Consider the following 27,741-nt stretch of genomic DNA (forward strand, 5'->3'; position numbering starts at 1 on the left):
TCAGTCCCTCTGACTGCTTGTAAAAGCCACGTAGAAAGTACAAATTATTCCAGCAATTCTAGAGATAACCTGAAACATGAGACTCATCTACCATTTGCATTTCTGTCAGCACTGCTTTTGCCTCCCTCTGCAACATCCCAATTTGACAGCAAGTCCAGCCTCACTTCTGGTAATGCTGCAGGATGCAAAAACTCTGCAATTGAACACTTGCAAAACATAATAAACCCCAGGTGTGCACACATTTCATTGACAGAGGAAGCATAAGATATATGCCTTTCTCTTGCAAGAAAAGAGATTTAACCCAGCAATGTGAACAGCTATGAAATATGAAGAAAAAAATCCAGAAGATACAGGTGACAACCAAGCTCTAGGACAGAGACCAGGCACATGACTATGAAAAGCCCCTGCATCGGTTACAGCCACCTCTGCTTCCAGGTTTGGTAGCTACATAAAGCACACGGTACCTGCCCCCGGCTCTCCATGAACCACCTCTGTGTGCACACCCTGTGTATGAACCAGCACTCCATCTTGCCAGAGTAATGCCGCTTACTCCTCAAAAGGCAGGCTGAGACAGTCTCCCACAAGCTAGTTTTATTTGAGCATCCTGCACAAAGAAGAGCTGCTCACAGACACTAAAGCGCTGGGTTTCAGACTCAAGGTCGATTTCCCCCCCAGAGAAAAAAAAAAGGCTTAAAGGGAAGACTCTTCAGTCATAGAACAAAGAACAGTGGGAGTTATTTGTTAGCTGTTTCTGGCAGTTTTTTCTTGATTTTGCACTGCCTTTGATAAAGCTGGTATCTGAGCACTATTGATAATCTGTCCAGCACACACCTCTGACTGAGAGCTGCACTCCTGATTGAACTGTCCCTAGCATAAGATTTCAAAGCCCTGTGAATATGCCTGCCACTCACTTGCTGAATGATGTTTGCTTGCAGCCCCAGGTACACCATGGCAACTTGGGCTTAAAACACCTCTGTGCCCAGGAAATTCTGTAACAGCTTCAAACGTAACAAGAAAGGATGAGTTCTTACATGTGCACACACTGCTGCAATCTCCTTGGGAATCCCTATGCTTCAGTGCAACTCTGCTATGCTTTCGTGCTTTTGGAAGAGCCTTTCTTCCAGTTAGAGATATATTTCCATCTCTGCAGAGAATTTTCTTCAAAGTCATCTGGAGAAGGCGCTGGGGAAGAGGACACTTGATAACATACCCATTAGAACTGGCACTCAGTGAGAAATACCTTACTCTACCCAGTTATCCTCCAAATCACCGTTAATTGAAGCCAGCCCAAAACAAAAGGTAAAGAGGACTACTTATCCACATTAATCAAAGGAATAAAAAGACATTTGTGAAGAAATAAAAAGGAGGGTTTAATCTGTTTACACTAGGGCTAAATTAGAAAGACCTTTTCCTTATACAGCTGCCCCCCCCAGACAAAACAGCACAGCTTCATTTTGTGGACCTCATGCTGCAGGTTGTGCCCATTAGAGAGCACGCAACGGGCAGCGTCTAGCAGACAGATATCTGGGGTAACGTGTTACTGCTCATAGCCAGCTTCCCCCTCAATGCCCCCAGGGATCCAGATGGTTCATTTCCAGGCTCATTTTCAGGTCCTTGTAAGAGATATTCACAGAAATCAAGTATCACCCCAGTTCTTCAGGAACACCGACATCCCTTTCAGAGGGCACAGGCAGAAAAGCTGGTGAACCAAGCCAGCAGCCCCCACCACCAGCCAATGCCTTGTTCTCCACTCCCTGTGATTCCCCACCACCACCACTGTGTGTTTGAGCACACGATGAACTGACTCAACCTGCTAATCCAGCAAAGAATGAACCTAAAAGATAACGAGTTGTTTCCTTCCAGGCCAGCACTGAGGTGGCTTGCGACGTAGTCAGGCATGCGCTGGAACTAGTGCCAGAGAAGGGGTGCCAGTCCCAAGCTGCGAGGCCAGGACTGCCATCCAAGGTGTCATGCCAAGCGTCGGCACAGTGGGTTTGGAATTCAGCCTGAGAAAGCAATAAAGCTCTCCCACCTTCTTTTGAAACAACCCAATGCATGAGTCACCCACAGGAAGCACTTTTAATGCCAACTACACATATCACCCAGCACCCCAGCAGAAAGGCATGCAACTCCGCGAGGCTTCCAGTTAAGGTGAGACAGCAGCAATTAGCCACTTTGGGGTGCCTCTCATCTTTCTCTCCCTCAGCATACCACAGTGCTAACACAGCTTCATCAAGACAGTATTGCTGGCTTTATTGGAGTACTTTTATTTCACCTGTTTTTTTTCCTGTGCCGAGTTCTGCAATCTGCTACACAGATTTATATTGACAACGCTGGCTGTGCCGTGATGAGAGCTCACACAACAGCTTTGGGTCATGCGTCCCAGCTACTTGCATTGCAGAAGATGAAAGATGCCAAACAAAATATATTCTTTGGGAAAAAAAAAAAAAAAAAAAAAGAGCTGATATTTGAAAAGATACTTAGAAAACGGTTCAGTGTCAGGATCTAACATGTCACCTCCTAAGGCTCAGCATGTAAGACTTCCCATTGGGGGGGTGTCCATATTTTTTAAGATTAGGAGGGACATTAGTCTTAAAGGTCTGTCTGGCCTGACCTTCTATAGAGCACACACAAACGCCATATTTGCTAGGGCAAATAGAAAATGGCAACACACCAAAAACCCACTGAAAAATGGTCCATCGTTTACCAGTGAGTAACAAAATAACTTGGGCTGGTGTCAAGCCATCTCTGAAACTTATTGCCCTTTTCATAAGGTATGTCAAGAGAATAAAAGGCTACATGGCTGAAAAAGTGCCTCCCCATCAGATACTGGATGCAGCTCCTTTCCACAGACGGACAAAGAAGCTGCCTGATTCCAGGAGTTATTCCTCCAGCAACACAGTGTCTGATATTCATTCACAGGAGCCGAATTCAACATTTGCAAAGTTGAAAGTCAACACCTTCAAAGTCGTTGTTGCATTAAACAGCACCAAAATCTTTACACTTAGAAGCAAAGTTACAGCTTTTTGAAGAGCTCTGATTCCCATCCTGAACAGCTCTGCCTGGATCCAGAGATGGCTCCTCAAGTTGTTCCCTAGAAATCATTTCTTCTCCCAAAACAAAGTATTAATCAGTAGGAGAAAGCTTCCATTCCCCACTGTAACCAACACATAGCCAGGGAGCTACAAGATGTTCTTCAGAAATGGGGACAATCACCATCATCCATCCTCACAACCTCGCAGCAGGGCACAATCTCAAGCACCCGGAGTGCAGCGTACCATGACCTGTCTGTTCTGCTGCATCTCAAGCAGACAGCAGAGCTTAACTGCACATGAGCATCTGCACAAGCTGCCCACAGCCAGTTCCCATGTCAAGTGCTCAGCTGGTTGGTCATCTGGTGGGTCTTACCATTCCTTACCTTCTTCTCCCTGGCACGGGCTCCACCGCTGTGTTACCTGAACCCACAGACTGCGTTACCTGCCGCAAGGTTTGGAAGCGCCCATTTCCAGTTAAAGTGTGAGACTTTTAGGTTGCCCTGTGTGAAGTCAGAAGTTGGACTCGATGATCCTCATGGATCCCTTCCAACTCAGGAGATTCTACGATTCTATGATATTTGAACTGTAAATGCCTCTTCTATCTTAACATACTCCCCTAACACCTGAAGCACGTGAACCAACAACCCTACAAAGGGCATCAGAGCAGCTGTAGGATTTGCTTCACACCATGGTCAGCCAAACTTTCAGGTAACTTCCAGAAGGGCTGTGGACAGCTTTTCTGCATATGCCCAGGGAGACGCAACTGAGAAGAAATGGTGGGACTCTGCTTGAGAAAAGCTTGATTTTGCCTTTTCTAAGAAATAAAACTTGTAATTACCCAGCCCCCTGCTTTGTCTAAAAGCAGAGCAACCGATAGGAGATCAATACCTCTAACGGATACTTCACAGATAGTTTGCATGCCCCTTCCCATCTCTTCTGGAAAAGAGGAGGGAGGGCAGGGTTTCAGGTGCACTGGAAGAGGAGGTTTCTCGGCAGGAAGGAATAAAGGTGAGGGGTGTTCATCCCTAGCAGCACCACTGCCTGCAAAGCTGGCATTTCTCCCCTCACCCACTGAGTGACAAAATTCCTTAGAAAAGACTGGAAAGCAGGCAGATTGCCTCCTCTCTACCAAAAACATGCTGACTAATCCCACCCAGGTCCATACAACAGAAGATGGAAGTCAGCTACCATGGATGAAGAAATCAAAAGTAAAGTAGTATCCTTCCCGCAGCCATGTTTCAGAGTGGATTTTCATCAAACCCTCTTTTTGCCTTCCAGAAGAGCTGCTGCTAGCTCTAGGAAGTCCCACCAGGCAATGCTCTTCTATGAAGGGGCAGCTTCTCAGCATCCTTGCCACATTATTCCATTCTCCTTTGGGCTGGTGAGAAAACAAACTCCGAAGAGAGAAAACAACTCCTACCAGCTTATCCCCTGCTAGGGATGTCGGCTGCTGGGAGTGAGTGCTGGATTTGCACTCAAATTCATACTAACCAGTCACCCTAAACGCCACTTTCAGGCAGGCTTTTCCATCTGCACTCCCAGGGCACAACAGTGTATTTCACACTGCAGTCATACCACCTTATGCTTGCTGTAATTCTCATGTGTTACTAAACTACTCACACTACAGGTGATTTAGCAAGGCAGCAAGAGACTGGAAGTCTGCCAACAGCCATTGAGAAACAGCTTGAAATGCATCCCAAAGGACAGGGGAAAAAACTCAACCACACACCTCATAGCTCAGCTTTCTCAGATCTGCAATAAAGTAGATGCCTGAAGAACAACCTAACACTCAGCATGTTTGTTACGCTCTGGAGCTGTGGCCTCAGGAGCTGTCTGCAGTCGGGAGTAGGATTTTACATCCAGTTTTGTAACTGGATGTAGCCCAGTAATTCACAGCATAGAGACAGACCTGATTCTAAAACATGCTTTAGTAGCAGCTCACCCATTTCATCTAGAAGCTGCAGCCACCAAGAAACACACAGCTTGTCCTGATGGAAAATTCCTTATTTTATTAGACACCTTCCTTCGGGGCAAAATTTGCATACACCTTCAAAATCAGATCTTTACTCTTAAGGAAAGGAAAGCTGCTAGCCTTGATATTCAGAGGATGACATTCCCCAAAAGCATAACCTCAGCAGGCAAAGTAAAAAGAAACTGAAGCCTGCCTTAAGAATCACAAAGCTTTACAAGAAGCCTCCTACTATCAGCACAACTAAAAGCACGTGCCAAATTTTGCAAGGGTGGGAAGAAGGATGGACAAGAAAGAAATACCCCTGTAGTTCCCAGGCAACTCCAAACACTTTTGTTCTCAGGTGTGCCCACATAGAAAGCAAGATTTTTTCCTAGTCCCTAATGTCTCAAGGCCTTCCATTAGAGAAGAAAAAAAAAAAATCATATTTAGGGGGTACTTGTGGACCTGCATACATACAGTAAGAGAGCTTACGAGGTTCAGTCCCCAAAGCACAGCAGGTGTAAGTCAGAGGAAAGTAAGCATTCAGCTTAGGGGAATTTGCTCTAAGTTTGTCCTCCATCGGGGCAATTCAATGTTAGTGAGAGAGTGTGGTGAAACTCAGCACAAGCGATACGTCCTTGTGTTTCAGGCTGTAAATCTTAAGACAGCATGTCAAAACCAAAGTCGGGAGATCTAAGATTGGCAATGGCTGCACATTCGCAGCTTTAAGTGCAACGTAGTGCAACACTGAAAAGCTCTTTTCCATCAGTCATACACAACCTCTTACAAATTCCCAAGCCTGAAAATCTCGCTGCTGCCCTGTTTCACTGGCCTGGTCATTTTACTACCAGGTCGCTAGCAGTTGCCACCCCACACCATCTGTCATTAGCAGACCTACTCAACGAACAGTTTGTTCAGGAGCTGCTTCTCCTCCCAGACATTGCAGGCTGTCCATGCACAAGAACAGGGTCACTAGGCATAAAACAGACGCGTTCCCTCAGCACCCCTTTTATCTAATCCTAAACATTAAGGCTTAATCCTTCAAAATATTTGTATCATAGCTGAAACGTGGGAAATCTCAAGGTAGTGCAAAACCTGAAAATATAAAGGGAAGAAAATCAGCAAGTGCAAAGCATGGTTGGCTCTCACCCAACCTCACCTGCCCTTTATATAATCTGCGTGTTGTAGGAAACAGGGAAAAGCTGGAGAACTGCGGGAACCAGAGAGATCCTAAGCAAACATCACAGGCTTGTGTTCCCACTGTGCCTTAGTGACACAGTTGCAAAATGGCTTCGGGTTCAATAGGACAGAAGAACACAAACTCTCCTCCATTTTTGCCCCCTCTCCCTAGACCTGCACCAGAAACGTGGCCAGTACCAGCTAGCAACTTGTTTGCTTTAAATTCATTTATTGCTTTTCTGAAAGGCTGAGCACCTCTGTCCCAGGAGGAGGATGACACGCAACAGGCAGAGCACAGCGCAGGTGTGACATCCAGGACAAGCACGCTCGTGGAGCCAAGTATTCTGCACAGGCATGTGCTTCAAAAGTAGCATTTCAAATACTCTCCATCACCACCTCTCATCACCAGGTATCATTCAGAAGCAGTAACTGTCACTTGCAACCCCATGAGCATCCTACATGTATGGAAGCTAGCAAGCACAGCTGGCACTCCGAAAAGAGTCCACAGGTAGAGGGAGAAGTAGGAAGGACTAACAGTCATGTCACCACAGCTCACATTCAAATGTCTTTTGCAGTGCGTGCATTTCCAAACTGTCCTTGACAAGGGTGGTAACCTGTTACTGAGGTCCATTTTTTGTCTCTTGGGTGGGCGGGGGGGTGTGTACATGTATGTTTTAGTTATATGCGCAAAGAGCCGTAGATGCTCTACAAAACATATACCACATAGTTTGTGGGAAGAAAAGATTTGCTATTGCAAAATAAGGGAAGAACTTGTTCAAAAGTCTCCTTTCAGGCAGTCTGAGATTCTCTCTCTCGACCCCAGAAAGAAGCAAGTTATTTCCCCTTCAGTGGCTTCATTTCCCATAGTTAGTCAAGAACCAAGAGCCAGGCCACTCAAAGGGTACTTCTAGAAATCCTCACATTGTCACCAACCTATCTTTTTTTTTTCTCTATTTCTTTTTTTTTTTAAAGAAGATTCCTTTTCTTCGCATTTGTTGTTGTACCTGCTGCTGCTGCTTCTGAGAAAGTCCCTCATCTTGCTCTCTGCCCTACTGCTTAGACAGAGAAACCATATCAGATATCAATTCATCTGCATTGTTGACAACTTGGGGATCCTTCATTTGTTCTGGATAACAGGAATCGAATTCTGAAACCTCACATGCTTTACTTACACCATCAAGTGTTGGCAAAACAACACATAACTCTACACTTCCTTTTCATAACCTCTTTCAGGGAGCTGTGCTGTCGGGTGTCACAAGGAAGATGCTCTGTAGAACTGTCTCCATCTGCACAGCTGAGGCTGTAACCACCCTGGAAGAGATCTACACTGAACACTTCTTACCTCAACAGAAAGTTTGTTTGGCTTGAAATCACATCTACTCTGAAGGCAGAGACCATAGAGCTTCTCTCACAGAAAGCTACCCTGGATTTTAAACCTTGGTTTACTTAGTTTTTCCTTCTTCCCAAAGAGAGTTCCGACATCCTGCACATCTCACAGCCAGCTCTCCTTGAAAAGTCATTTACTCTCAGAGTATTAGAAAAAAAAAATAGGTTGTAATTAAGCAGAGTTATTAGTCTTTTGTCACTTGGGACCTGAAACCTATTCATATTCATGTCAACAGGAGTGTTTGCCACCACAATCAGGACTGGACACAACACAAGCTCCTCATCATTTTTCAGAAGAGAATCTTCTGGGGACCAATAACTAACTGCTCTGCCTTCTGTTCACAGCAGCGTTTAGCTGGGATGTTGACCACTTCTGCTATCCCACCACCCATCATTTTTGCTTTTCTGCATCTTGCCCAAAGAACACCATTCCCCTGGCACAGGCACAAGCTACCACAGTCTACGGCCCAGTTTCTTACATACCTCATGGCTCTGCTTATTTCCCCAGAGGGGAAATAATCATGGCCGCAGTGGTAAAAGTGGTCTTTGGAACATGCTTTTCAAGATTCCTCTTCTCAAGAGGAAGGAACTATCAGGATCTGCTAAAAGCTTCAAACTTCCCCCAAAAGGCACTTAGATGTATGGAGGAAGCATCCAGGTCACTTAAAAAGAGAGGCTGGGGAACCCAGTGGCAGCCAAGCAGTCATTCCTTACCTGGACAAATAGACAGGACTCAAATTTTGGGAACAACTCTTCTTACACTCCTTGGACAAACTCCAAGTGTGTGAAGCCTCATCACAGTTCCTTCAGGTAATGGTCAAGGCACGGAGCGGTTCAGTGATGTCCTTCACAGGCACCACATCCCTGCCTGCAAGGGTATGAAACCAAGACTTCTCTGCTCTAATTGGGGTCCCACAGTGTCAGGATTAAAGGATGGCAGTAACTGGATTGCTTACTGTAGTCACAAACAATAATAAGGTTAAGAGATTTCCTTTCCCTCCTCTTGGCTAGGCTCTGCGTAGGCAGAAGTTATAAGGCAGGGGGGTGGCTGTTAAACCCTTCCTCCTCCAGTTGCTTAAGAGGGGTGTTTAGGGTTGTTAATTTTGCCTCTTACTCATGGCTGGCACTTCTCACCTCACTGGTTTAAAGGCACATTTACCTATGTATGTATGGAGCATGTGCACCTTGCCGCACAAACAATGAATGAAACAGGCTCCTTGAAACCATTCTCCCATCACTCTGCATCCTTTCACATTAAATACCCACACAGATGCATCACTGGAAAGATCACCGCTCAAATTTTGCTTAAACTACTGCTGCTAGTCATGAAACAGCTCAGCCTGGAAATGCACCATTCTCTCCCACCCCCTTTCCCGCACTTACATCGGCTCTTTCCAGGCTGTCTTCTCTCCTTCTTTTCCCCTCCCGACTCTCAGTACCACCCCACTGGAAAAAGACAGCAAACCTTGAGGACGGTTGAGAGCTACCTCTGCAATGCACCCAGGCACATCAGCCTGCAAACAGGGGGTTGGAAGAGAGCCAAGTTCTCCATCGCAGGGGATCTAACAGGACCTCCAACCTCCCTCTAACCACTGATGTCTATGAAACGTGGTTCTTTGAGGCAGTTGCCCTTAACAAGCCAGGACAAAATTGGGCAAATAGATTAGAAGTTGAGAGAGTTGGACAGACATTGTGTATTTTCTTAGTAGTTTCCTGGGTGAGGCTACGACTCATTTGCTGTGTTGTTCACAATACCCAAACATTTGAGGAGGGGGGGGGAAGGAAAATTAATTGAGGACAAACCATACCAAACAACTGCTGCCCACCATGTGCACAGGAGAGTTGCAGTGATATAAGCACATCCCCCAGGCTCTGCTACAGCGAGACTTCACTGCTTTTACAGAAGGAAGCAATTTAGAGTTAAGATCTGGTTCCAGGCAGAGAGGCGAGATTTAATCCGTCTCTGCCACTTTTTAACTGTTGGATGAATCACTTCACCTCTGCCTCCCCCTAACCCATGTCTATCCAAAGCATGGAGTAAACCCCCCACAGAATAGGCAGCGTTTCGTTATAGCACATCATGCAGTACCTACCACAACAGGACACAAGACTCTGCCATATCCTCCTGGCGCCTGCTGTCACACAAGCTGATTTCCAGATAATAAGCACATTGTCAAGAAGCATCTCCTGAGGAAGCATTAGGATCTGCCCAGACAGCCTGTCCCAGCATGCACAGCATGCTACTCAGTCACACAGCCATTAGCCTCTCTCATGCTCCACTGCAAGCTATGCAGATATTAATTGCCCCTACCAGAAGCAACGTCTTTCCTCAGCAGAAAGAGCCCTTAAAACCTCAGCAGAAAGTCCAAAAAATCCCAACTGATTTCCACGCACTACTCCCCAAACCTTCCTCCAGCCTCCACCAGTTCCGACAGTCCTCTGAGCCTCTTCAGAGGATTCCCAGCCGGCAGCATCCAGATTAGACAGCAAGGAAAACTCTGCTGGTGACCTGGCTCTCAGATGGTTTCTCTCCAGTTGCCCCTTTCTGAGGACCCTCAGGCTTCCTAGCCCAGCTCCCCAGCCTGTGGAAGCCAGGCAAGAATCCCCAGCCGTTTGCTTTAGCTTCAGCTTTGTCTTTCCAGCTCAGGGAAATACACCAGAGTGTATGGGCAGTCTTGTAAGGGTCTGTTTTTTCCCCAGAAGGACAAATTTCTTCCTTTATGAGTACTGGCACCGCGTTGCAGGACATCGGCTTTGGGAGCACCCCTGCCACACCTCAAGACCACTTCTGCGTTACAATACAACTGCACGGTCACCCTAGCACACGCAAGGAAACGGCAACACCGCAGCATGGAAACAAGCAGCTGGGAAGAAAGTGGGGAGAAGAGGAACGTGAGTCATAGCTATGGCTTCAGGCAGGGAAAGGGTTATTTGAACTAGAAGAAGCGTAAGCAACTTCAGATCCTGGATCTGAATCTAAGCCTCACTTCAGTGTCCAAACCGCAAGGTCATCTTTCTGCTCTATTTTCAAACAAGTTACTTGTTTAACAAAAAGCATGTGACCAAATTCATTGCTGCTGCGTAACAGCCTCCCTAGAAATGTTAGAAAGAGCTTACTAAACAATCCACAGGTCAGTCGTAAGGCTACATGCTGCAGCAAACTTTTAAAAATTATTTTTTATAGGCAACAGAAAGGGTACATTACTTGGGAATTAATCACTTCTTTAACTGGTCATTGCTTTACTTAAGATTACTGCGTCTGAACTTCCAGCTGCTCACTTGGGGTCTGCCCAAAAGCAACCCCAGGGCAGAAAGAAAAAAAGTGCAAGTCTGCAGCAGGAGATTGATCATTTTAGCCATGCTGAAAGTAGGCATCAGCATTAGTATGGATCATGTCACAGAACTTATTTCACAAATGTAACAGATTTTGAACTTTTCTGCCTACATACGCAGCAGAATTGCTGCACCAGCTGTCCCCAAATCCAAGGCTGCTTTAACAAAAGATGCTGCGCTGCCAGCTTAGCCGAGAGCAGCAGTCAACTGCATGGCAAGGTGCAAATGCACCACACCTCCACGGAGCCACAGCACTAGCAGTCTGCCACCATACCTGTTGCTAAACAGCTCGCTCACTGTGTCTCCAGGCTAAAATAAAACGTGTTAATGAATTAACCACCACAAAGCAGTGACTGATTACAAAAACACCACTTGCAGCCTTGTCTACAGGAGGAAAAGAACAAGTGCTTAAGATACAGTGACAGGGACCTTTCAACCGAGTTTGAAAGTGCTAATGGGGATGCAGGACAGGCTACATCCTAACACTCCTCGCCTGGCAGAACTTTTTGGGGTACACCTCCAAGTCCGCTGGCAATGGGCCAGTGCAGCCAAGCTGGGAAAAGCAGTGAAACGAGGTCAAGGTTAGTTCACTGGTCCACACCAACCTCCTCCAGTTCTCTGCTGCAGGCATTTGTTCAAGTGCCAATAGACACCTGTCTGGCAAACCCTGCTACAGTGACTTAAAACACAGGGCATCCTCCATCGTCCAGACTGTCCTGGTAGAGATCTCCACGCACGCTGACAAAAGAGGAACGTGTGCCATACAGCAGCTTCTGTAATGCATAGTCTAACAACCTTCCTACTAACGATGAACGCAGAGTTAAGGTTTCATTACAGCTTGCTACTTCTGAAGTAGCAAACCCACGAAACATCCCATCTGTTTCCTTCGCTGTTATCTTGAGCTGGCAAGCACCTTAGATCTGACTACCTGCCGGCTCAGGAACATGGTACCATGGTAAGAGACATCTGGGAAGAGAGCACAGGGGAGGGCCTGAAGCGACACAATAGCAGTGATACAGGCCCATGGAAGAGACAGTGTCAAACCAGCAGGGGCATCCATTTTTGAGGCTCCTGCATAACTGTAAGAAAAAAATTTTACATTAAAAAAAAAAAAAAACTTTAATTCTAAAGAGTTGCACAGTTAAGATTCTTCACTCAAAAGAACGATTCTCATCAAAACTGGTAAATTTGTGCGTAGGCTTTTCATCCACTTGCAACACAAGCTGTTAATAACCAGAGCCTGTACAATGCAGTTCTCTGCTCAGATCCTTGTGGGTGGAGCAGGTCCCCGAAATAAGGGTGACTTGTCCACACTTCCACAAATCAGTACTGCAACAGATAAAGTTATCCCCAAATAAATATGAACATTTCATCAACACACAGGTGAGATGAACAAAGTGTAAATGCAGGGTAACGAGAATGTTGTCCTTTTGCCTGACTGGAGATTAAGGAACATAATAGGCAGAGAAAAAGCTTGAGAAGTCAAGGGACTTGACAAACATCAAGGAAAAAATGAGTAAATTATTCATATATACAGTATGCTGTGAAATCCAAATGGACATCCTGAGTCTGCTTCTAACAAAGGAGCACAAAAGAAAGGAAGGAATACTCAGAGCAAGCAGCCTCAAGCATAAGGTATGAGAGGACTGAAAGAAATATCAACTTATGGGACTGTATTTCAGGGATGCACATACAAGAAAATTCAGAAAGTCTAACAAAAGAAAAAAGCTGATATTCATTAACAGCGTAAAAATCTAAAAGCCATTAAAAAACAAGCCAAGCACATCAGGAACATAGTCCAGCTGAAAAATACAAGCCATACAATAACAAGATGTGGCCATTGCAGCTTCACAAAGAATAGTCTCTAAATTCTGAGGAAAAAAGCAAACTACTTTGAAAAGAGAAAAATTAAGATTCAGAATTAAAGGTTACTCACTTACAGGTGTGCAAGGCAAGACAGAAGCAAAGAAAAAATGTGAGAACGGTGCCAAAATTATCAGCAGGTGCGTGCAGGGCTTTTGAGGCAAAGGAGCAATGAGAAGAAAGTGGATGCATTGATAAGGTAGAAAATAAATGGGCTATTAGAAGATAGCTGAAGGAACACAGAGGAAAATGCAGAAAAAATACAAGGAAGATCTTCTAAAAATATATAAATAATGCAAAGCTAAAAAAAAAAAGATCTAAATAATACAGATTCAGAGACACTACTTGAACTCTTACTGAAAATCAGACAGCAGAAGAATCAATGAGAGGCTTTGGATGAAGATGATCTCCCCTGGTAGAGAAAAGGTATTAAAACACAGGAAAAGAGTAGCAGAACCCTTTAGAAGGGAGTTACTCTTATTCTAACCCTGCTACCATTGTAACAGCACAGCAGCTAATTGTTAGCGTTTTTCAGTTTTGGAAAATGGAACCAAAGACATGAGTTCTGCTATCATCCCAAACTGCCTATGCTGATGAGAATTTAGTTATCATATGCACAGAAAAACAGTTAAAAATACACAGCTGGGCATGGAACCTGGACATTTTTTGTCCAGATGGTCGCACATGCACTGGCTTTGGATCTCATGATACTTAAGATATGCTCGCACTGAAGAATAAGAAGCATGATACAAAGGATTTACAGTGGAAGTGTAAAAATCAGCATGAGTAGGACAATAAGGAGAACCTAGAAAAACTAGAATAGCAGCCAAAATACAACAGGAGTTTTCATTTCCTAAGCAGAATCCCTCACTGAGACAGGAGAAACAGAAAGAGCATGAGAGATGACTGTGGGCAGTAAATTATAAAGGAGATGGCATCGCAACAGGCCTGCAGAAAAAGCCAGTGTAATTTTGGGCTGTGTGCACAGAGGCTGAATCACACTGCAGAGCAGGGAGTAGTCTCTGTAACCACAGTTGCAATGTGTTAAGGTACCTGAAATACTGCATCTCTCCTTCGGGTCCACTGCAATGAGTATATGGAAGTATCCAAACAAAGCCTCATTTATCTAAGAGACTTCTAACGACACGAGCAATATCACTTAAGCTGCCTGCTTCCCAGGAGGCAGAGACAGGTTCCTGCTGCCACATCCCGCACAGAGGAGTAAGACACTCTCACTTCTTGTTTCCCAAAACAGTGTCCACCAGTTTTGTTGTAGTTAAAAAAACAAAACAAAACAAAACAAAACAGAAGCACAGCCTCCCCATCAGCTGGGATGCTGAAAGCTTGGACCAGGTAAGAACACAAGGTATTCAGAAAATAGCCTTGCCCAGATGCTCATCTGGCATGCTATAAAATGCAGTATGTTTCTCGCCTCTGGCTCTTTTTTTGGAAATAACTTCTTCTGAAGTTGACTGGAGACATGCGTTCAACCTAGACTCATTCCACGTTACAAACGATCACACAAAAGCATCAGCACAGACTTCATCGAAGAATGGATCTGCTACAGCAACCCCGTAAGATACTGGTGCTCAGCAATTTATTCTTCTGACAGGATGAAGGTCAGGGGATCTCCATCCCAGAGGGGGGTGCACTCTACGCGTGCTACATGGCTGTCAGTAATCAATCACAAGTAACTGACTATGCCAGAGGAAGCGGAATGAGCGCTCATAGCATACTAGCACAATAAGAACAATGCAATATTTTTGATAAGCCATCAGACAACCGAGCTGACACAGCTTAGCTAATGAATGAAACACTGGAGAGCAAGGCTAGGAGGCAGCGTGGCAGGTACTTCAAATAAAATTAAGCCTTCAGGAAAATCACTATTAATATTCTGAAAGGAGCACACACCCCCCCCCCCCATCAATCATACTGGCAGGGGACACTTGTCCCAAGTTCCACTAATGAGCAGAAAGAAGGAATAACAGACACCAACTCAATTATCGTACGCTCAGAAGGGAAACATAACACTGCCAGAGGAGAAATCCCAAACGTGCTCCTCTGCGACAGCGAGCCACAGGGAGCGATGGATAGTGGACAGCACATCAGACGTATTATGTTGCAGGCTTGTAGCCAAGCCCACAATATTAAGAATAATAAGCAATCCGAGGGTTGTTTAGAACATTTTGTTTTCTATATAGGACTAAAAGGAAATCATAATTCAAACACGGCAAATATAACCAGTTATAAGAGACTGTTTCCTTACGAGAAACTGTGGCCCCTCCCAAGCAGTGGCTCTCTGGAGCTCCTCGGGTTTGTCACGGCATGGTAGTATCTTTGGAGGGAACAATCTGGAATCATTTAACATTCCCAGAGGTGCGACTCTGTAGCTTACCCAAACAGAGCAGATTTTGCTGAGGTTGGAAGTTTACCGTGCAAATGCCTGATTTACCCAGGAAACCACTCAAGAACATCTCAGGCAGATAAATACATGTTATTCCAGCTGGAATAAGTGTTTCTTAAAGGAACACCCAGTTCAGAGGCTCTTCATCACCAAATCAGAAAAGGAAACTCTTAGGGGTTGTAGAAAAGACAGGCAATACTCCTTGCAGAGAGGAAACAGTGCCCTGAGTCCACAGCTGGCAGAGCAGCCCTCTTCACGGGGCCGCGAGGTGCTGCCAACCCAGCCGAACGCAGTTCTGCCAGAGGAGAGCGCGCTCCTCCGTGCCGTACGACATGCGCTGCTCACCGCGAGGCTTTCCGGACCTCAGGCAAAGGAAAGCGTGCAACCAAGCTGCACAAATGAAGTCTTACCCTACTCTCCGTGAGGTGTCAGGTCATACATGCTGTCTGCCCAAACAGGACAACAGGGCTGCAGAGACACTCAAAAAAAGAAAAAAGTAATCTTTTGAGGTTGCCTTCTATTTTGGAATTTTTTTTTTTAATCATTAAGGTTGGAAAAGACCCTTAAGATCATCGAGTCCAACCGTTAACCTAACACCGCCAAGTCCACCACTAAACCATGTCCTCAAGCACCACATCCACATGTTCTTTGAACACTTCCAGGGACTGCGATTGCACCACTTTCCTGGGCAGCCTGTTCCAGTGCTTAACCACTCTCTCCCTGAAGAAATTTTTCCTAATATTTAATCTAAATCTCCCCTGGCACAACTTGAGGCCATTTCCTCTCATCCTGTTGCTTGTTACTAGGGAGAAGAGACCGACCCCCACCTTGCTACAGCCTCCTTTCAGGCAGTTGTAGAGAGCAATAAGGTCTCCCCTCAGCCTCCTCTTCTCCAGACTAAACAACCCCAGCTCCCTCAGCCGCTCCTCACAAGACTTGTGCTCTAGACCCTTCACCAGCTTCGTTGCCCTTCTTTGGCCACGCTCCAGCACCTCGATGTCCTTTTTGTAGTGAGGGGCCCAAAACTGAACACCGCACTCGAGGTGCGGCCTCACCAGTGCCGAGTACAGGGGCACTATCACCTCCCTGGTCCTGCTGGCCACACTGTTCTTGATACAAGCCAGGATGCCATTGGCCCTCTTGGCCACCTGAGCACACTGCTGGCTCATGTTCAGGCAGCTGTCAACCAACACCCCCAGGTCCTTTTCGATGAAAATATTCACCTCATGGCACTTCAAAGGATCACTGCAGCTGGCACTTATGGGATATTTCCAGTTGTACTTGCAATAACTGCTCTCCTTCCAGGAAAACATTCATTAGGCTATGACTTTCCAAAACACACATTTGGAAGTTTTAATGATAGAGAGTTCAGAGCATCTTCTGAAACGTCATGTCCTGAAGGTGCACACACACAGTCTCACAAAGTGAGCCCAAACCACGTGCATTTCCCTAAGTCAATGCTTTTCTAACTACCACAAGCAGGAGACACTGTGTTCAAGCACACTGTGTGGGTGGCAGCAAGACTTGGAATGTTTTTGATCTCACGCATTGTACCGAGATACGAGGTACTCTGGACGAAACGCAGTGTATTTGAATCCTTGCAGCGCCATTCACAGTGTAATTTGTACAGGCAGAATCTACCTTTGCAATCTGACCTCAACGATACCGACGCATTAGCCAAAATACAACTGGTATCACTCACCTCTAACTAGAAACGTGATGACTTATCACTGAAACAACATCCACATAACACAACAGCTGTGTCATGGAAAAAAAGTAAGAGTGAACACAATCACACAATCTTATCTTGTTTCCTAATTAGGAACTTGCATTTATGGGCTCTCAGATATTAAAAGGAGAAAAAGGAAGAGCAGTCCTTTTAACAGGGGTTGAAAAATACCACTACTTGGAAAGAACAAGACCCCAAGCATGTTTGCACAAAGTCCTTTCACACATTTTTTCCAAACGTACTGCCTGATCAGCATACAAAACAATGAGAACACAGTAAGACATTACCTTGATGCAGACAGACATTTTACTGTGGCAAAGCTCTAGTTCATTTCTTGCAGTCTCCATACAGTGACAACCTGCTACAACCCTTAAGGGTTTGCATGGTATCACAATAAAGACACTTTATCCTGCCTCAGAACACCACTACGAAGAATTTACTCAGATAACTGTGAGTGGAAGTTAAGGCTGATTGATTGACTATCTTAGCAAAAGCACGCTTGACACCCTGCAGCATGAATCAACCAGGATTGCTTTTCTTCCAAGGCATCGCGACGGGAAGCCAATAATGCCTATCCCAGTGGGGAGCCTCACTGAAGATGCAAAGAGCCTTTTCCTTGGTTTCCAGGTGTTTACTTCCTTCTGCCTCCCTGCATAATAGCTCACTGCCCAGAAAATTCAGCTCTGCCTCCCCTGAGAGCCACTTGAGCCAAAGGCAGCTGGGTCTAGGCTATGCTTACTCAGTTCATAGGAAGGGCACTAAGAGTTCACAGATCTCTCTCAACTTGGCCCTGAAAAGAGAAAGACCCCAGCAGGAGGGATGATACCTCCATTCTGAGAGCAAGGCAACTTTGAAAACTAAATGTGGTCTTAGTTCAGTGGCGTGTTCCTGATTCAGGAGGAAAGACTTCCATTATGGGCAACGGTTCACCTTAGAAAGCCAAGATCTTCCTACAGGGCATCAGAAGTCTTACTTAAAAATGAAACTCTTCGTGATCGCTGTGCACTAGTAGAGAAGCAGCGAGGGGGTTTCAGGGCAGTGCCTGCGAAAGAGCCTTTAGGAGATCCTGTCCCTTGACTCTCAGGTGGGGCGATGAAGAGTTTGAGCAAGTCATGGGTGTTTTGGTGTTCACCAAAGCAGGTTTTTTGTCTGGTTTTTTTTGTTTTTTTGTCTTCGCATACTACTGAACTGTTCAGTACATTGGGGCTTATACTTCACGCTGCCCATTTTTGCTGGCCCAGGGTGCATCTCTGAAACCCTGAAGGCCTGGACACAACCTCTCAACTGTCCTGCATGAACGGCCCAACACAGAGCAACCCCGCAAAGGTTGATCTAGCCCAGACCCGCTCCTGCAGCAGCCGGAGCTGCATTTTCAGAAAACGAAACACCTAAAAAGGAGCACAGGGACAGCAAAGGCTTACGATACAGAGTCTAGAAAAAGCAAGCATTAAAATCAGTGCAAAGTTCTCCTTTCCCTAGATATGCATAGGGCTGGAAGAATTGAGACTACACAAGCGTAAGAGACAGAGAGGCCCAAGGGAGAAGGATTACTGCCCTTGAATGGATATTATTTTGCCACCGCTACCACCCTCAAAGCACAGTAAGGCCAGAGACCACCTGTGCTGGGCACTGGGACAATACAGCAGAGTTTCTACCTCGATGAACATAATGTCAAGACTAAAACATTAAACAAGCAGATCAGTAGAGGAAAAACATGGGCAAGCAATAAGTAAGCACAGTGCACAGATACACCATTAACCCAGCTCAGCTTTGGGTCTTGATCTCCCTTTAGTTTCAGTGAACACAAATACCTGCCCGATAGGTGCCCACCTGTAACCCGCTCACGCAGGAAAGCTTGTGCTAGCTGAAGACCAGAAAACACAGAAGCACCAGTCCCACACTGTTCACTGGCCTGACAGGACTTCTCCAAACACTTGCTGACTCTACAGGCATAGCAGCACACCACGTTAGACCCGTGGCCTCTGAAGCTTCTGTCAGCTTCTTCCCATCCTAACAAACGTTGCATCTGAAGACATTCCAGGGATGAAATTTCAGATTAATTTTACAGAAGTTTCCTCCAAGCTGGTGTGTCAGATGGCTGCCCCCCATGGCTATCAGCACACAAAGAAGCTCGTGCATTAGAACGGGCATCTACACAATGCTCATGGAAACCGTCCTTGTGAAAAGGCACAGGATTCATCAGGCCAAAGAGCAGTTCTTCAAACAGCGTTCAAACTGATGACACACCATTGCTGCTCACCCACTGCCATCCCGCCACCCATGTAACCCACTTCTAAACTCAGTCTCACTATTCCCAGTCATTCTGTCTTTGGTTTGCCCAAAGCAGTTACTCCTCTCTCTAGCTCTTGCAGCACTTCCATTTGTGAAGACTACGTACATACACGTGCTTCACCTGTACAGTTCTGTGCTCTGCATCTGCAACTTTGATTCTTTCCACAGGAAGCCAACCTGGTAATTCTGTCCTGCTCTCCAAATTCCAGCTTGGGTGTAACCTACCCACAAATAAACAATACCTCAAGTCACTTTAAAGCTATAGAATGACACTGCTTCCTGCTCCACACAAGAGCCTCAGCGTGTGTCATCAAAAGGTGCATTGGCTCTTCACAGACACACGTTGCAAACTCCTTCCCGTTTGCTGCCTGCTCAGCCCAGGACCTCCTCAGGCACCACAATCACACAGGCTTTCTCTGCTAGCTCAGAGTATTTCGGAACATTTCTACTCGAACCCATCTGGCCACTCAATCACTGAGTTTCTCCCTACAAACATATCAACCATCTGAAGCCCTTTCACAAAAGCTGCTGTTCTCCTGCCCTGCAGGAACAATTGTTTTTCCCCTCTTGAATTTTACGCCTCTAGTTTTTGTGCAGCACTTGAATACATCACTTGCAGACAATGTACCACAGCCCAGAGATACATGGATCTGGAGCGACTTCCTGAATCTGCCCCTTAACTCTCACGAGAAGACCTCCTGATCCGTGTCTAAGATGAGTGGGCCAAAAGACACCTAGCTCATTCACACATCCACAACCTCCTGGCTCCACGACAGGTCTTTGCGTTCTTCCCGTAAGGACATTTAGCCTGGACATACCCTTAACCACACAGTCAGCAACGACACTTACACCATTCAGCTTGTCTGCCAGCTCTGCCAGAGACACAGCCGTGAGTTCAGCTGGCAGCACAGTGAATCCTTTTTGCCGTTACCTCCGGTCTGGAGTGCAGACGACACAGGTAACCCCACGGGTGCCAGGTGGCCACGGCCTGGCTTCGGGGGACTGTCCGTAAGGCCATCGTTCACTTCGGGGGCGAGGGGGCAGCCTCCAGAAGGAGCAGGGCCGCGATGACATACCCCGCCGAGCTCCTCCGCGGCCCACACTAGCCAGAGGCCGCAACATGGAGTCAACGCAGCCGCGGTCCGGTGCCGGCACACCCGGCCCCGCCGGTCCCCGGTGCTGCCGCTGGAAGCACAGCGGGCGGCACGGCACGCTGGGGCCACGGCGGCCGCGGCAGCCGCCGTTCGCCGCGCATCCCGCCCCTGGATGGGGCGAGGCCCAGCCGCCGCCGAGGGGGCGCGGCCCCAGGCCCGGCTCGGCCCGGCGGGGCAGGGATGCTGCAGGGGCCGCCGATCCCGGAGGCGCCGGGGGAGGAGGGGGGGGGCGGCCGGGGACCGCCTCCCCCCCGCCCGTGCCATCCCCGGCCCCGACCGGCCCCGGGCTCACCAAGGCCCCCGCAGCGGAGCGGGGCGGCCCCCGGCGAGGCCCCGGGCGGCGCGGCTCACCTGGGCACGCAGCTCGGCGCCGAACGGTCGATCTCCCACGTCGCGAAGAGGTTCATGGGCACCGGGACCGGCCCGGGGCCGGCCACCGCCATCGCCGCCGCCGCCGCCGCCCCGCCGGCCACCGCCGGGGGCCCCGCGGCGGGGCCCGAGCCCAACGCGCCGGCCGCCGCCGCCGCCGCCGCTGCCATCCCGCCGCCGCCGCCGACACTGGCGCTGGGGGGCGGCCCCAGCCCCTCGCCTCAGCGCCGGCCTCCGCCTCGGCGCGCGCGCCCGCTCGCTCGCGCGGCGGGGCGGGCCCGGGAGCCTCGCGGCCGCCAACCGGAGCGTGGCAGGGCGCGGCGGGGGGGAGGAGGGGAGAAGCCCCGTGGCCAATCAGAGCGCGGCTAGGGCGCGGCCTGCGGCGGGAGACGAGCCAATCGGAGCGGGGAGAGGGCGAGGATGGCGACTTTGGCAAGCAGCCAATCGGAACGGAGAAGGAGGCGGCCGGAGCGGCCGGCAGCCAATCGAAGACGGAGAAGAACGGGGGCGCCTGGGAGGGGCCAGCCAATGGGAACAGCGTCGCTGCTCCGGCTGGGGGGGGCGTGGCGCCATCCCTTTAAAACGCAGCGGCGAGGGAGCGGAGGGGTGTGGTCGGGCGCGCGCCCGCCTGCCCGGGGGCCGCGGCCTCCTGGCGGGGTTGCCATGGCAGCGGGGAGCCGAGCGCCCGGCCCTGGCCCCGCTCCGGCGCCGCAGCAGCGGCCGGTCCCCCGGGTGGCCGAGGGGGTGTCCCCGACGGCCGGTTCATAGCCCGGCCGTGCAGGAGCTGCGCCTGGCGGCGGGTGAGGGGGCGTCGGGGAGTGCCCCGCCAGAGCCCCCGGGGCCGTGACGAGCTTTCGGTTGCTGTGGGGAGGGGGGGGGGGGGTGCTTGGGCCCACCCGTGGGGACGGGGTTGAAGGGGTGGCTGGAAGCAGGAGCTGGGCAGGTCAGCGGGTGGATGTGAGGAGCAAACAACCTTCAGGGTGCCGGCCTGGGGAAAATAAGACCGACGGGCCTTACTGAAGCTAAAAGCAAGACAAGCCTTGCAAAAGGAATCTGAGAGCTAAAACTGATGCCTTCCTCAAAACCCCTGGGCTCAGGGCCCCACCAGAGCATCCCCAGGTCCAGCACGGTGCGTGGGGCTTAGGGCAAGCCCGTGGTGGCGGAGCTGAACAAATGCATTGCTGTGGCGCTGTCCCAGCAGAAAGCGGGAAGGATCCCCCACCGGGCCTCACCTTTAGCAGGGCCTTAGCCGAGGATCTGTCCAAAATGGTGCTGCCTTTGGAAAAATGGAAAAGGAACGGTACCAAATCATCAGAGCAGGGTGATGCTGGCTGAGGGATCCTGAAAGGCGGCGGGAGATGAACCAGGAGCTGCAGTGCTCCTTGCTTAAAGCTACCTGAAAGAAGTGGCCGAATCAACAATGGCCAAACCACAAAATAAAGAGAAGCCCCCAGCTTCTACAGGGACCATGCCCGGACCTGAGCTGTTCAATATACCCAGCAGTGACAGAGTTTTCCATTGATGCGGTGTTATTCCAGGCAGACTGTAAAATGGGGCTCGTGCCAGTGGAGGGATTAGGATTTGAGAAGCAGGAGCAGCACAAACTTGCAAAGCAGTATAAAACACCCACAGGTTCTACTGTGGATCTTGAGCACAGCACTGGTGTTTTCAGAATGTTACCAGTAAACACTTCAGGGTCACTTTCCTGAATACTGATGTCTGATTTATAGCCTGTCCCTTGGACCTCTTCTTTTTTACTTGCATTTGTCAGTTCTATATTTCATCTGCTGTTCAGCTTCAGGTCTCAGTAACACGTGGGTATTCGCATTGGCTTTCAGTTTAACTAAATGAATAATCCAAACCATCATCAAACTTTTCCACCTTGCTCTCTGCCCTCTTTCCTAGCCCATTTCTGCATCTGGTGAACAGAACAGAGTTGCCCCAACCTCCTGTCTTGCTCGCAAAACAGTTTGCTTGCTGCTTCGATGCATTTTCCTTCCTTTAAGCAAGTCATTAATGCATGAGAGGACCTTTCCTTTCATCCTTGACAGCCTTGGTTCTCTAAGAGCATTTGCTAAGGGATCTTAGCAGAGGCTTTTGTGGAAGTCCGACTGGATCAAGGATGAGCTGCATTCTCATAGCGTTCTGCAGATGAACGTGAAAACCTTGTTTTGCAGCAGGAGAGAGTCACATGATGGTCGTGCTGGCCTGGCCTTATCTCAGCATTTCCCCCCATCATGGTTTGATCTCAGCTGCTTCCCCACCTCCTCTTAAGCCAAGACCTTTCTGTGTGCCAAGCACCGGCTGAGATTTGCTTCATTGTGGATGTGATCTTCAAGCACATCAGGGAAAGCACCCAAAGAATCCTTGCTCTTTAGCGTCCAGGCAGTCAGCTTGAAATGTGCCTCCTTTTTTTTTTTCCTGTGTGTCACTGCTATCCAAATGGACCATGCCCACCAGCTTCTCCCCAGCACTTCAACCCTGTTTAGAGACCTCGTAGCAGCCGGCATCTTCGTCCTTGGCAGACAAGGCGCCACTGTGTGCCCTCGTATGTTGGTCAAGCCCATGCAGGGCACCTGGTCCCTTTGGGCCAGCACTTTTCTCAGCCACCCTGTTCCTGGAAAAGCCATGTGTCACCCTACCCATTGCACCCTGGACAAGGTTGAGGTGCAGCAAGACACTGCAGGAGCAGAGCATTTCTCTTCAGTACAGATGTCCCTCTCAAACTGCCCCGGTTTTAGCTGTAAGAGCACCTTTTGTAGTACAAAGCTGTGTCTTCTCCTTTGTGACCACAACCTGCAGGCCCCTGCTGCCAGCAGCCCCAGCCCAGAGCGGTGGGAAAGGGTGCTGTTCTTGGCCACCAGGCCCAGCATTTAGCTGTGCCCTGGGCAATGCGGGGCGAGAGGAGCTCACCCCGTGGTGCTGGGGGTGCTCTGGCCGGGGCTGGAGGGTGTATGGGGGGTGCTCGGGGGGCGGGGGGGCTCTGGCCCCGGGGCCTGGGTGGGACAGGCGGATGCTGTCGGTCACACACCCCCCGCCATGAGAAGGGGACAGGGGTGGCTTTGTCCTGAGCAGGCTGCCTGGGTCTGCACTGACCCCCAGTGGCTGTGGCACAAGCCGCCGTTCCCCGGGCTGTCCACTCCCCGGGGACAGGGCCACATCACCAGTGCCTGGGCTGCTGGTCCCTGCTCCGCCACTCGGGTGCCTCACCTGGGGAAGGGCTGGGGCGGCTCCCTGCCCTGCAGCACCTCCAGGATTTACGTGCTCCAGACTCAACGCCACGAGCCTCCATTTTCAAAATCCTTTTGAGCCCAGGTCTGCCAGGACTGCACGCGTTACCGGCTACTGCCTTCCCCTCCGGGTGCGTCGAGGTGGTCCAGCGCGTGTGCTGCCACAGCTTTGCACCAAGCGCCTCATATCCCACTGTTTTCCATGAGGGTCCTTTCACTCCTCCTCTGAGCTGCTGCCAGGAGAAGTAGCAGCACCCGCTCTCTGTCCCATCAGGTGCCTAATGCCGCATGTGGCTGCGTTTGAAATTAAGGTTTTTTTCAATAGGCACCATTTTCTCAGAGGCCCAGCCCGCACCCCAAAGGACATTGTCACCATTGCTTAGCTCCATCCCCTCCATTTTGTATTTTGACAAATGGTTACCTGGATTGACTCTGTATGTTCATTCCTTTGTTTTCCTACTTGGCACACCCAATTTCTTGCTTCTCCACTCTGATGTCACCTTCCAGCACCTTGCTCACCTTAGGCCTTTTTGTGATGCTAAAGTACCCTTCAGCACCCTGTGAGCCTTCACTCAGAAGCTGTTCCCAGTTAGGTATTTTCAGTTGCTTTCCTGAAGGATGCCCATCAGTTCCAGCCACCTCTCGCCCTCCACTCTGTGGCCAGGCGCCGGGGGCCACGAGGCTTTTTTGGAGCAGTTCAAAGCTCTCGGCGTGGTCCCCGGGCCGCTGCCAGCCTTTCCCCATCACAGCTGCTGCTTGCCATCCCTTGCTGACAAAATTTCCCCGCTTCCTGCAGTTCCCCTTCGAGGACGATCAGTGTGACTGATGGATTTCTCTGTCTCTCTCCCCCAACAGCCTCTGAATGTGCCGCGGTTGCTGCCCTAGAGGGACTCTTCGGTGATAACGGTGGGGTGCAGGTGTCCTAGGCAGCACAGGGCTAAGCTGAAGATGCTTTTCCTCCCAGGTCTGTAGCCAGCAGCAGACCGGGAGCAGCTCTCGGCCTGGGAATCCTGGTGTACCCCTCTTCAGTTTCCTTCCATTTTGCCTCTGATCACAGCTGCATCCACATGCGAACTCTGGCACCCTGGTTCCAGCATCGTGTTTTAGAGAAGCACCTAAGTATCTGCTCTTGCTCTGGTTGCTTATTTTTGTGTGTCTTGTTAAAGCAGCTCTTTACTGCTTCCCACGCGAATGTTGTCACCTCCTGTCCTAGCCTCTAGTGAAGACTCAGGGGTTTTATGATTCCATCCGAGGGATGAATCATCTTGTCTTTAGCCCTACTGCTTGGTAGCTGCCTCCAGCACCTCTCTCCTATGTGGGTACCCCTGTGGCCAACCCCCGGGTGCCTCCATGGACAGACAGCCTGCAAGAGACTGCCCTGACACTGAGTGAGAGCTGGCGCTTCTCTGTCCAGCGGGAAAGATCTAGGTTTTGTTGCTGTGTTGGCTTCCCCTCTCACGCCTCACAGTGCTCTCCACTCAGCTTGAGTTGCAAGGTCTCCGTCCCTTCTTGGAGGCAGGTTGCTTTGGCTGCTTCGTTTCCCTGCTCTTTCAGCCCTTCTGGAGATCGCTGTTTTTTTCCTGGACTGGGAGAACGATCCCACAGCCAAACTCTTTACCTTGTTGCACCTCTCTAACCCAGAGCTCTGCCCCCTTCACACAGGCCCTCCGCCTGCCTGCATAAACCAGCCCACGCTCGCCGCAGGACACGTGAGCCGAGCCTGGCTGCTGGTTCGGTGTCTCCATTTGCCATGGACACTACAGGCGGGGTTCACATGGTCCTGGTGCCACCCAAGATGCCCCAGGGCAACAGATGATACAACAGGGGACTTATGGCCACCCTGTCAGCAGCTGGTGGGCTGCCCTTCTCCTGGCACTCGGCGACTGTGACTGGCACTTGTCCTCTCGCTCAGGTCTATGCCTGCTTTTGCTCTTAGCCCATCTCCAGAGATCCAATCGCTTCTCCATCTTCCAAAATACATCTATTTGCAATGAACACTTCAAAGTCAGAGTGGAAATATACTGGAAAACCTTCCCTGTGTAGCTAAGACCTAAATCAATTAGAAACAAGCTCAGAGTTAAATGCAGTAAGCTGCTGGGGCTGATGGAAGAGCATTTGCAGAGAGGGAGGGATGTCCACCGGGGTAAGGCCTTCGCTGGCCTGGTTTATCTGCCCAGCCCAGCTCTGCCAGCGTCCTGCGGAGCTGGAGCTGGAGCTCCCCAGGACCCCGCAGGCCGGCACGGCTGGGTGCCAGGCCAGGGGGCTGCATGGGTTCCCCTGCCTGCTCCGCTCGGGAGGGGTCCCGGTCGCTCCCGGCGGGCAGCCAGCGGGCAGGGCCCCTGCCAGCCCAGGCTTCCCCGGGCGCCCCGGGTTTTCCTGGGGCCTCTCCTGGGCTGCGGCAGGGAGCACCCATGGCCCTGGGGGATCCGGGTCTGGCGGGGGGCGCAGGGTGCGGCCGCAGGGCGGGAGCTGCCGGGGGCAGGAGGGGAGCGGTGCCCGGGCGGGATGCGGCCCCGGGGCTGCCGGGGGGCGGCGGGCAGTGGGGAGCGGAGCAAGGGGGGGGCGGGCGGTGCCGGGCGGTGCCGGGCGCTCCGGTGAGGCGGGGGCCGCCGCAGTCCCCGCCCGCCCGCCGGGAGGGGCCAAGCGCCGCCGCCGCCGCCGCCGCCGCCGCAGAGCCGCCGCCGGGGCGCGCCGGGCGATGCCGCGCCGGGCCCGGGGCCGCCGCCGCCGCCGCCGCCGCCCTGCCCCGGCGCCCCGGGGAGCCGCCCGAGGTAAGCGCGGCCCGGGCGGGGGGCGGCGGGCGGCGGGCCCCCTCCTCGGGTCGGGCCCCCGCGGCCGGCGGGCAGGGCCTGCCCCCCCCTCCCCTCCCGACGGCCCGGGCCCCGGCCAGGCCGGCGGGCCCCTCGGCGGGCAGGGGGCTGGGGCCCGGGCACCCCGAGGGGAGGCGGCCCGCGGCGGCGGCGGCGGCGTGGGGGGCGGCCCCGCTCTGACCCCGCCAGGCCCCGTTCGGTGGGGCAGGTGTTGAGCCGGGGCCCGGGCTGCCGCCGGCTCCTCCGAAGGCTTGGCGAGGCCGTGGGGTGCAACGCGGGAGAGACCCCAGCCTCCAGATGTGCCACATCCACCGTCCCCCCGCGCCCGCCAGCCTCGCATCTCTCCCCGCTCAGAGGCACCTGTGTCTGGCAGGCTTAGGCTTCGCTGCCTGCCTCGACGTGCCGGGATGCCTCGGGGCCCGGGGATGCACGGCTGCGCAGGACGCCCGCTCCCTCGGCCAAAAAGCAGTTCAGGTAGCTTGTGCCCAGGGCCCTGCGCCATCGGTGTTGGCACCGGGAGCGTTGGTGCGCAGGGGTGACCGTTGACAGTGCCGCCTCCGTCCCACTCCCGAGCGCTCGCTCCGCGGTCAAGTGCCACCCGCGCGCTGCCCGCCGGGTCACCGGGACGGCGTCCCAGGGCTCCCGCACGGCCCAGGTGTGGCCGAGCGGGCTCTGCGCCGGCAGCCATCCTGCAGCGCTGTGCCACGCAGTCAGCAGGCCAGCTTCATCCTCATCGCAGCCGGGGGGCTGGCTCCCCTCCAGAGCAGCTGCCGAGCCGTGCCCGGCGAGGCCCTGGCTCCGTCCCCCCTCCGTCTCTGGCAGCAGCTGCCCGCAGCTGTGCTCGGCCGGGGGAGGGAGCCTGACAGCCGCGGTGCCGTCCGAGGCAGGCAGGGTGCTTATGGGGACCGTGCTTTGCTCTGCCCCAGCCTGGGAGAGCTGAGCATCCAGCTGAAATTGCAGGCCCGTTGCAGAGCTCCTTGCATCCTGGAGCTGTGGGCTGGTGCAG

General features: G+C 50.9%; 1 protein-coding gene across 1 annotated transcript in view; it reads right to left on the bottom strand.

Moving 5' to 3' along the window:
* Positions 1 to 20,865, bottom strand: part of LOC309587211 (phosphofurin acidic cluster sorting protein 1-like) — a gene marked incomplete at its 5' end in the record, with an annotated part of 72,099 nt that extends 51,234 nt beyond the window's left edge. The window contains one exon of the mRNA XM_082305180.1: positions 20,678 to 20,865. Coding sequence (XP_082161306.1) covers positions 20,678 to 20,865 — 188 coding nt within the window. The remainder of the gene's footprint in view (positions 1 to 20,677) is intronic.
* Between the last annotated feature and the right edge of the window lie 6,876 nt (positions 20,866 to 27,741).

The sequence above is a fragment of the Platalea leucorodia genome, assembly GCF_965183815.1.
Source record: "Platalea leucorodia genome assembly, chromosome: 3".
NCBI classification, from domain to species: domain Eukaryota; kingdom Metazoa; phylum Chordata; class Aves; order Pelecaniformes; family Threskiornithidae; genus Platalea; species Platalea leucorodia.